General features: G+C 42.9%; 1 protein-coding gene across 1 annotated transcript; it reads left to right on the forward strand.

Annotated features, from left to right (window-relative positions):
* The first annotated feature begins 30 nt into the window (after window positions 1-30).
* Window positions 31-11590, forward strand: LOC124290528 (SAC3 domain-containing protein 1-like). The gene is made up of 8 exons (XM_046727279.1): window positions 31-256; window positions 1582-1674; window positions 2866-2994; window positions 3718-3888; window positions 6250-6954; window positions 7586-7729; window positions 10212-10398; window positions 11384-11590. The coding sequence occupies exons 1-8, from the start codon at window positions 192-194 to the stop codon at window positions 11462-11464; spliced, it is 1575 nt and encodes a 524-aa protein (XP_046583235.1). The 5' UTR covers window positions 31-191; the 3' UTR covers window positions 11465-11590.
* The last annotated feature ends 379 nt before the right edge of the window (window positions 11591-11969 follow it).

The raw sequence follows: 11969 nt of genomic DNA on the forward strand, positions 1-11969 counted from the left end.
TCTTGAATCATGGTCAGACACGAACACGAAACAAATCACTCAAATTCGTGATTGCGTTTTTGACAAATATATTTATTAGCGGTTAACAGTTTACGAAGTTATTGCCCCTTTAAAGATGAGCGCATTACGAAAGTAAACACGGGCAGGTTCCATTTCTAGTTTACTTAGCGCTGATCTAAGAAGTTGTCACCATGGACGACGTCCCTCGTGTTATAGGCAGATGTCAGACCATGTGTCCGGTTGAAGAATTCAAAATGTGAGTAACTTTCTGACTGTAGTGTGTTAATTGAGTTTTTACTCCGTCACTGTTCGGTTTTCGATCACTGCTGTGGTGCCGTAACACTAGTCTGTCTCACAGTCCCTGAACCATATCATTTTCCCAACTGCCTAGTCTTCCCTTCAGTGTAGACTGGCTCACAGTCCCTGAAGCACAGTAGTTACCCTACTGCCTCGGCCTCCCGGTCATCAGGTAATGTAGTCATTCTCACATTCCCTGAACCATATTCTTTAGTTGACAATACGTATAATCCGACATCTGAATTATGATTGTGATAGTAGTACATGTATGTATATTGTAGGAAGGCGTTTCCTATTCTCGCGGTACTTATGGATATCGGCTGAAAAAATAACACAAACAATTCTTATTGTATTCATACTTGTTGTTTTTAAATGAAGAGCCTTCTCCTCTAACATCTGCATCTATCAGCTGCCAGATCCATCAGGTGTATTACCACTCGTGAGCCCAGTGATAAACAATGCCATCCGCCTTTGATGAAACGAGGCTTCTCCCAGTCTAGCGGTATTACCAGGAATTAACGTTATTGAGTGTATGTAGGAGCAATCCTGCCAGAAAGGACGGGAAAAAGTAATGATATGTTCAAGTTTGTATAAACTACCCAATATTCGTGACACTGCAAGATTTTGATCACTCACAGACTTGGTCCACTTCCTAGTTACCAGTCGGTGATGTAAACAACCGCTAAGTGTCACGCATCGGCGATTTCTGCAGAAAAAGTGTTTACCACGAGAATAGGAAACCCGCGAGAATAGGAGACGGACCTATACTGACGATAATAAATCCAGTGATATACATGTACATATGTAAATACAGAATATTTTCCCCTTTATTTACCAAGAAAATAGCTATTAAGCACTAATTTCATGCTATAAGCCAGTTATAGTACTGTTTGGAAAGTATTCAAGCAAGGAGACATTGAATTATCCAACCTTCTGTATTATCCGACATTTTTTCCCGGTCCCAGTGAGTGTCGGATTATACAGTGTCCACTGTATTTCGATCAAAAGAGGGGCGGTGGGGTATCATAGTGGTTAAAGCGTTCACTCGTCACGCCCAAGACCTGGGTTCGATTCTCCACATGGGTACAATGTGTGAAGCCAATTTCTGGTGTCCTCCGCCGCGATATTGCTGGAATATTGCTAAAAGCGGCGTAAAACCATACTCACTCACTCACTCGATGAAAAGATTATGAAATAATACACACTTAATTTATACTTGAATACGAAATCTAGTTTTTTCAGTCTTTGTTAAAGGCGTTTTATCATCTATGTGTTGTTGGTCAGGAGAGAGCGGGAAGGCCTGCTACATCCGCTGGAAATACCTCAGCGGTCGAAGCCTGTTGGTAGAGGTCGAGGCCGAGGTCGGGGGAAGGCCAGGTAAGCATCAAACCATGGAAGAACTGATTGTCAGTTCAGTGCTGTTTTGGTCATTGTAGGTGAAGATCCGGGTTAGAATTGGTCTTCAGTAACCCATGCTTGTCGTAAGAGGCGAATAACGGGATCGGGTGGTCAGGCTCGCTATTTGTTATGTTCCTAGTATGGTGATCTACCTTCAGATGCTGAGGATCTATAGACCATTTTTATTTAGTGCTTCGTTACTTGCACTGGTGCAACGCAATATTACAAAGTGCAACCTAGTTGTAAGTCTAATTTGAGAAATAAATCAACAATAAATCTAACATTATAAGCATGAATATGTCAGCTCATTTTTATTCTAAACTTTGAATAGCTATGGCACTGAAATGTTGCTATTCATATACACGTTTCGGCTATGACAGCTCTTGTAAACAGGAATCAGCTGTGTCTCTGTGTTGCTATGGTTTCATAGGTACTACCTATGTTTATGTGCACCGAAACCTCTGACGTTTTAACACTACGTTGCAACCCGAATTTGGCTGGTGCAGCTAGGTTTTTACCTTAGGTTGCTCCTGGTGCAGGTAACCTCTCTTAAATGAAGCCCTGCATTGTCCAAATAGTTATATAATATTTTAGTTACATGCTACTTTTAAATCTCTAACTGTGATATTCTAGTTGTTTTACTGTCCATTGGCGACATATTTTATAATATAACATTATCTATATTATTAACATGGGAAATCTTTGGTCATGATATGGCTGAAATATTGCCGATGTGATTATTAATTTGAACCCACTCACTCACTCAACATGGTCAACAGACCTTTCAAAATGGCAATGAAGTATTGATACTTGTTTGTTAACCGTCCTAAGAGACCGTTCATGATTTAAGGCTAGAGGGGGGTGATCATGATTTTAAAGGGAGGTCATCCATTTGGTCCTGGGGGTGGGGGAGAGGGGGGTGGTCATCAACATTAAACACATGAATTAGGGATGTCAGCATTTTTGTACATGAAATTATTGAAACATTATTGGAAGGGGGGGTGGTGAGGGGGGGGGGATTGATTTTGTACGTGACATGCAGGGAGGTGGCTTACTTTGTACATAAATTATAGGGTGGTGGGGGTTTCATTCACATTGTACATGCTTCTCCATAAAAATTATCATCATCAACCCTAGCCATAAATGATGAATGGTCCCTAATATCAACAGACTTCAAGGTGACCTCAGCACTGCTGTGAAGGAATATTCACGTCCTGCTGCAGGTCGCGCTGACCCTGATCCTTCTGCTCTACGACCTCCCAGAATTCTTCACCAGACAATCAACTTCCTGTTCAGCAAGTGAGTTGGCACATTGATGTAGTAGTTCTATCAGGTAGTGACGCAATTGTGTATTTAAAGGAAAACTAAACTATTTTGGCTAAATCTAGCCTTCTTGTTTACCACAAAAGCTAATATGAATGTAATAAGTTAAGGGAGATGATGACCCATGCAGGGAATAACAGATGTTATTGATACTCCAAAATTTCCAAACATTCAAACTGTGGATTGTCAAAAGGATCCATAAACCCGGATGAGAATTTTTCGCAGATCTGTCGAATTCCGCAGATTTGTTCACGCTGAGGTCATTCTTGTGAATCATCTAAACCTGCGGCCCCGAAACCACAGCTCATTTTTCTCTTTTTTCATTCATACCCATTCTCATTATATTGTTTTTTTTCTAAATATGTACAGATGACAGGACTTCCCCTGGTCCTCCCCTGGACTTCCCCTGGTCCTTCCCTGGACTTCCCCTGGTCCTCCCCTGGACTTCCCCTGGTCCTCCCCTGGACTTCCCCTGGTCCTTCCCTGGACATCACCTGGTCCTCCCCTGGACATCACCTGGTCCTCCCCTGGACTTCACCTGGTCCCCCCCGGACTTTACCTGGACTTCCCCTGGTCCTCCCCTGGACTTCACCTGGTCTCCCCAGGACTTCCCTTGGACTTCCCCTGATCCTCCCCTGGACTTCCTTTGGTCTTCTCCTGATGTGTCGCACAGTATTTATCTTCTGTTTGATATTTCAGTATCATTTCCCTGCACCACACACAGGAGCCCGGCTGGAACCAGGTGTATGACTTCGTGTTTGACCGTCTGAGAGCCGTGCGACAAGATATGGTCATCCAAGATGTCCGAGGCCAGGACGCCATCACCATCCTGGAGGCCTGTGTGAGCTTCCATGTGTATGCTGCATACAGGTGGGTGGTGTGCCCTCTGCAGAGTTGTCTCCCTTAGGGGAATTTAGAGCCCGGATATTTTCCTTCTTACAAAATGGAAGTTTGCAAGCTATGTTAGTTGTGCTTGTGTAAATGGCTCATGTTTCATGATCAAATAATTTGCAGGGTAAAAAAAAATCACATGAGCAGATAAGTGGGTGGTCTACAGTAGAATCTCATGATGCATGTTCTGAAGAGTTGCGTCCTTTAGTTGCCATATTCAGCAATATTCCGGCTATATTCCAGTCTGTAATTAATCCAGCATCAACCACACAATCTAGTATTAGCCCTGATCTACGCCATTGGGATACGATGACATGTGTCGACCAAGCCAGCGAGCCTGACTACCTGATCTTGTTAGTCGCCTCTCACGACAAGCATGTGTTACTGAAGATCAATTCTAACCCTGATAAAATCTTTCAGTGCATGAGTGAGTTTAGTTTTACATCGCTGTCAGCAATATTCCAGCAATATTCCAGCAATATCACAGTCGGGAACACTGGAACTTGGCTTCACAAATTGTACCCATGTGGGGAATCGAACCTATGTCTTTCGCATGGCGCTTTAACCGCTTGGCTTACCTACTGCCCCTTAGATACCCCCAAAGTATACTCATGGAAACAAATAAGGGAACACATGAAAGTACAAGTGTTCCTTTATTTATTTCCAGAATTTCACCCACAGTGCAATACACACCTTGTGAAGAAACCTGGAAGAGAATAAAGGAGCACTTGTACTTTCAGGTGTTCCCTTATTTGTTTCCATGAGTATATTTCAGAAACTTCCTGTTGAAGTATACACAACAAACTTAATTAAGCTACCCTGTATTAGATGCTTGATGGACATTTAGAAGTTGGAAGGTAACATGACAACATGTGGTATGGATTTACAACTTCTTTAGTATTTACAACACAACGTTTCTGGGCTACTTCTTGCCGCTTCATCAGAAGTTTCTCAGAAACATTGTGTTGTAAATATTAAAGAAGTTGTAAATCCATACCATATGTTGTTATGTCACCCCTGTAGTTTTGCAGTGATAGGTTTTCAACGTGTTCATAAAGATTCTTGTGGTGAATACGGTGAGTTTTTCTGAACCGTATTATCATCAAAACAGAAAATTATTGGATTCTATGTTGATTTTATGATGATAATTGCTCATTATGAAAAAAACACTGATTTTCATACAAAACCATGTCTGTACAAATATGGCCCTTGAATGTTCAATGTTGAATTTATTGGTGAATGTGAACATTCAAAATGTCATTTTGCGTGTCTTACACGATTCAAGGTCAATAAGCCTTTGAGTGTTTTTTAAAAAAGCAAATAAGGCGCTATACAGATCTTGTGTATTATTATTGTATTATTAATACTGAGTGTAACCTCCATGTGACTGTATGACAGCCAGCACGCTCCTCCTCATACCCCCTGTCAGCCTCCTGATCCTCGGAAGGGCCGTCTACGTCATTCCTCGTGTAAAGCAGCTTCCAATTGGGCCAGGTTCTGTACAGGAGGATCCCTTTGTTACACATCATGACCAGTCATGTCCCAGATATGCTCTAAAAGGTTAAGATGGGGGGGTCATTCAATCGTGAGATGTGTCAGTGTTATGCTCTAAAGGGTTAAGATCGGGGGTCATTCAATCATGAGATGTGTCAGGGGGTGCTTAACTACAGCTTGTTCGGCTTGACTTGAGCTACTCTACATATGCATGACCCGGGAGGTCAAAAGGCACAAACGGCAGGTCAAGTTAACTTCATTAAAAAGGGGAGCAGAGAATGTTATTAATGCCTAAGAGCAGTGTAGGAAAGATGTAGAAAATCTAGCCTGTCCACAGGATGGCAGGTCAAATTTTTTACCAGTCCTGCCAAAATCTAGCCTGTCCTCCAAATATAAATAAAACACCTTTGGCAGTAAATATTCAAAAAGGTTATAATCATTATATATATATCATTGGTTTGCTAAAATTGACCCGACAGGAGACGGACTAGATATTTTTTTAACCCGTCCTCCACAACATTCATCTGTCTCGGACTTTGGGACGGGCTATCTTTCCTACACTGCTAAGAGCCCGAATCGGAAACATTAAACCATCTCTAGCTTCCTTTTTAAAGAAAGTTAGGACATTGCTGACGATTTCTCAACACTGAGATGTCAAACGGCGACCTTGTCTCGGCTGTTGACAATGAACTGACAAATGTGCACCCCTTCTCAATAAAGGACCCAACAAATTGTGACACGGTCACGCAACGCATTAGTATTCACTTGGTCAGGTCAAGCTGAACAAGCTGTAAGTTCTTTGTGTATATTTCCTTGGAAAAAGTTTCCAGAGGATGTTTGTTGCAGGTTGTGTACACATGGGCTTGCCACATACGACCCTGTGATCAATTCTCAACATACACAGGAGTGTCTGAAGAGGCTGCTGTATCTGTACTCACACACAGACGTTGGACAGATGGAGGATGTGGAAACCAGACACTGTTCAGACACTCATCAGAGAAGTGGCAGACATTCAGGCAGACGTCAAGCCATAGATTCAGATAGAAGCAGTGAGACAAAAGCACATGACTGTCCAGTGTCTGATCAGAGAGTGTGCCAACAGTCTGATTGTAGTCCAACAGACAGTAGATCCACAGACATCAGACACACAGACTACAGATCCACAGACTACAGATCCACAGACAGCAGACACTCAGACAACAGATCCACAGACACCAGATCTACAGACAACAGACACACAGACAGAATATCTACAGACAACATATCTACAGACAACAGATCCACAGACAGCAGACACACGGACATCAGACACACAGACAACAGACACACAGGCAACAGACACACAGGCAACAGGTCATATGATCAGAGTCACTTGGAGGATGATCTGAGATTGTGTAGTTTATCGGACACTGAGCCACGAAACAGACACACAGACTCACAAACGGACAGGCCCCACCTGAGACAGGCAGAGTTTGAGAGTGTCTATCTGCTGTATAACCTTGGTGATGCAGATGCTCTCAGACATTTCCTGCAGCTTCCCAAGTCGTTAAGGTAGGTGTTAGTTAACACATCTCATCAATATTCCCGCTGTGTGAGATATTCGGATATCGATGCAAATTAGAGAGGTTATATGCAAATTTCAGGGACTACTTTCACAGTGTAAACAAACATGGCGTCAAGGGTCGGCGGTCGTGTCCGGATTAACGGCCGTGGTTACGCTACTGTCAGTGCTTTGATCCCAGAAAATTCATGCCTGGTTTTGATAGATGGAGTAGATTACAAAGCGAAGATAGAAACTCATAGGCTTACGAAGACACCAACATCAGTTCCCCCACCAACTGTCAGTGTTAGCGAGAGAACGGTACACAGTGTCACGCTAACATTAAAGTGTATTTGGTTGTTCAAAAGGTTAATTGAAGGTTTCTGAAGTTCCACATGAATTTGTTGTTATTTTTCAAATGTAAGCTAAGATTTGTTGACAACAATACATGCTTTAGCATAAAAGCTTACTGGGAACTAGATGACCGCTGAGTGGTCATGAGAAAATTATTTCTAACCCTGATCTCCACATGTCTCAAGAGTAGGGGCATATTTGTTGAAGACAAAAAGAGAGGATGCTCTAGTCTTGAGTTAGTGATTACAATATGCATGGTATTATTTACTGTTTCCATATTTTCCCCAGATGCCAAACACTACCTCATGTTGCCTACCAGATCAGCATCAGTTACCTGCTCGGCAACACGCTCCGAGTCCTCCGTCTCGCCACTCGGCTTCCCAGCGTCCTGTCTCTGTGTGTCCTTCACCGCCATCTTGCCAACATACAGGCGTGAGTGTACCTATGTATGAACATTTCAGAAAGTATGTTGTAGAATACCCATTTAAGTTTCTGTGAACCCAGAGACACAACCGGACACTTTTGTAGTTCACACTCTACTCTCAGTTTTATGTCACAACCGGATACAGGTCACTGCACATGCATCATTACAAAATGCGAAATGTGGAATGCGGATCATTTCACAAAATATCAACAAACGCACAAATAGCACAAACGCTACATCCCGTTTTACCTTCCAATAATAAAATGGAAGAACCTGTAGAATTACATATCATTTTACAATAAGGAAACCAGGAAATCCTACTTTTTTACACACAGAAATAACTGTTTTCACTTAGTATTACTAGACTTGAGTTATTATTATTTTTTTTTCATTTCCAAACTAAAATTTTAGAATGTTAAACCCAAAATTATATTTAATGATATTCATATGTATAAAATCAAGTACTCTATTACACTTCCCTTAACTCTTCAACCAAATGGGCGGTGTGGTAGCCTAGTGGTTAAAGCATTTGCTTGCCATGCTGAAGACTCGGGTTAGATTCCCCACATGGGTACAATATGTGAGCCCATTTCTGGTGCCCCCCACTATTATATTGCTGGAATATTACTAAGAGGGGCCAAAACTAAACTCACTCACTTACTCATATGAACATTTCAGCAAGTATGTAAAAATCAATTAACCTAATACCCATCCCTTCAACCAAACAGCTCAATCATATAGCTGGAATATTGCTGAGTGCAGCATTAAACAACAACCAGCCAGCCAGCCAGAACGCTTTTTGAGCTGTTTGTTCTTCTCAACACACTGTACATGTAAGGGCTGGGACGATACACTACGTCACGATATGATACATGCGATATTTTACCTGCGATACGATACTTATCACGATACATACACCTGAAAGAATGACATGGTAACAAGATTTAAAATGATTTATTTCAAGGTATTTGTGTTTGACAATAACACTATTGTAATAAACAAACAAGTAACTCCATCATACTTGCGTATTTTTTCTCTAAATATGTACTGTAACATGTTTAATATAATACGTTTTGTATCGATACAGCAGTCGACTATACGATAGCTGTATCAAACTTAAATGTATCGCGATACATCGGTGAATCGTCCCAGCCCTAGTACATGGGTTTGATGCAGTCGTAGCTTAGTGGCATCTTTCCTTGGTTGACTGACATACACCATCCCACTTCCTAGTAGAACTGTGATTGTGTCCAACATACATGACTACGTCAGGAACACTGAGAAATGGGTTGTTTTCATTACAGTTTTGACATGTTTCACCATCAGACAAATATATGTGTAATAAATTGCATAATGGTATTCCTCAATGTCAATGAATACTCTGAATTTCCTGTTTCGTCAACACTAAAAAACAATAATGATGATGATGAGGACGATGTAATGTGGAGTGATGATGATGGTGGTGGTGATGATGATGTAAGAATGATGGTGTGTTCATGATGACTGACTGACTGACTGAGTTTGGTTTTACGCCGCTTTTAGCAATATTCCAGCAACATCACGGCGGGGGACACCAGAAATAGGCTTCACACATTGTACCCATGTGGGGATTCGAACCCGGGTCGTCGGCGTGACGAGCCAACGCTTTAACCATTAGGCTGCCCCACCGCCCCTGTTCATGATGATGATGGTGGTGGTGATGATGATGATGAGGACGATGTGATGTGGAGTGATGATGATGATGATGCTGTAAGAATGATGGTGTGTTCATGATGATGATGGTGGTGGTGATGATGAGGACGATGTGATGTGGAGTGATGATGATGATGATGATGATGCTGTAAGAATGATGGTGTGTTCATGATGATGATGGTGGTGGTGATGATGATGAGGACGATGTGATGTGGAGTGATGATGATGATGATGCTGTAAGAATGATGGTGTGTTCATGATGATGATGGTGGTGGTGATGATGAGGACGATGTGATGTGGAGTGATGATGATGATGATGCTGTAAGAATGATGGTGTGTTCATGATGATGATGTTAGAGTAATAGTGGTGTGAGTGAGTGAGTGAGTATAGTTTTAAGCTGCTTTTAGCAATATTCCAGCAATATGACATCGGGGGACACCAGAAATGGACTTCTCATATTGTACCCATGTTGGGAATCAAACCCAAGTCTTCGGCGTGACGAGCAAACGCTTTAACCACTAGGCTACCCCACCACCCCTATGATGGTGGTGTGATGATGATGACGGTGATGAAGATGATGATGATGATGATGATGATGATGATGATGTAAGAATGATGGTGGTGTGGTGATGATGATGTAAGAATGATGGTGGTGTGGTGATGATGATGATGATGATGATGTAAGAATGATGGTGGTGTGATGATGATGATGATGATGATGATGATGTAAGAATGATGGTGGTGTGATGATGATGATGGTGATGATGATGATGATGATGATGATGTGCCTCAAACAGGTACGGTCTGCGGGTGATGTGCGCGGCGTACAGCAGCAAGAACTCCAGTTTCCCTGTGAGTCGACTCAGCCAGCTGCTGGGGTGGGACACAGAGGCGGAAGCAGAGTCGGAGTGCCGAGACCGAGGCCTCGCGGTCAGGGATGGGAAGGTCACCTTCCTTAAGGGAAACTTCACACCGGCTGAAAAGGTTTGACTCTCATGTGAACATAGTAAATCTGAAGTTGATTGTATATGAAACAAGGGTCCTGAGTACACGGTCCAGCAGGTTTCCTTGTATGGCTAGCATAGGGTTGTAGGGACCTATTGTAACCAGGTATTACGCCGATCAGTGTGTTGAGGTCATGCACACATGCGCACTGATGCACAGTCAGACACACACACACAGCAACACCACAAACACATACACACACAGACTGACACACACACACTGACACACACACAGAGACTAACACACACTCTTTCTCACACACAGACACAGACTGACACACAGCAACACCACAAACATACTCACACAGACTGACACACACACAGACTAACACACTCACAGACACACACACACACACACACATAGACACAGACTGACACCCAGACACACACAAACATACACCCACACAGAGACATACACTCACACACACAGAGACAGAGACTCACTCACACTGACAGACATACGCTCTTAGACATACACACACAACTGCTTGATGTAACACAAGTTATATTTGGGATTACACTTTCTCAGTAAAGTAGAGATTCTAGTACTTATGTTAGGTTGAGTCCCATCTGGGATTCGAACCCACACCCTCAGAGTCAGGCACCTAATCGCCAGCACACAAAGCCGCTGCTGCTTTCACAAAATGCAAGTCAGACCACTGGTAGTCTAGACCACAGACTTGGTGTACCCCACTGATATGTGTAAATAGGCACAGATCTCATGGCGGAAAACTGTGTATACACAATGCCATTTAGAAACTGGTCAAATGTCCTAACCTTGTTATTTCTCCCCTTCCCCTGGTGTCATCGGTTTCCAGAGGCCATTCCTAACCAAGAATTTTGCATATCTGTGGGATGGGTGGAATTTCTGTAGTGCATACTTGATTATTTACTGACTGACACCAAATAGCTGGAGTTTTGCTGGAGGCGGAGTTAAACTACAAACCAAAAACATCCTGTTTCAGACCCAGTCTGGCAGATGGGAGTTCCTGGAGGGCAAGCTGTGCTGTGTGTCACTACCTCGACTGCTTTTGGGAGACACATGACAATAGACTCACCCATTTGGAAAAGTGATGTCACACGTTACAAGATAAGATGGGAGTGCAAGCCTTAATTGTGTGTCAGTGCCATGACTTCTGCTGAGAGGCACATAATGTCAGACTCTCCCGCTAACAACAGTGATGTCAGACTCTCCCGCTAACAACAGTGATGTCAGACTCTCCCGCTAACAACAGTGATGTCAGACTCTCCCGCCAACAACAGCGATGTCAGACTCTCCCGCTAACAACAGAGATGTCAGACTCTCCCGCTAACAACAGAGATGTCAGACTCTCCCGCTAACAACAGTGATGTCAGACTCTCCCGCTAACAACAGTGATGTCAGACTCTCCCGCTAACAACAGAGATGTCAGACTCTCCCGCTAACAACAGTGATGTCAGACTCTCCCGCTAACAACAGTGATGTCAGACTCTCCCGCTAACAACAGTGATGTCAGACTCTCCCGCCAACAACAGCGATCTCAGACTCTCCGCTAACAACAGAGATGTCAG

The sequence above is a fragment of the Haliotis rubra genome, unplaced genomic scaffold, assembly GCF_003918875.1.
Source record: "Haliotis rubra isolate DU_JTF1 unplaced genomic scaffold, ASM391887v1 Scf1125, whole genome shotgun sequence".
NCBI lineage: Eukaryota > Metazoa > Mollusca > Gastropoda > Lepetellida > Haliotidae > Haliotis > Haliotis rubra.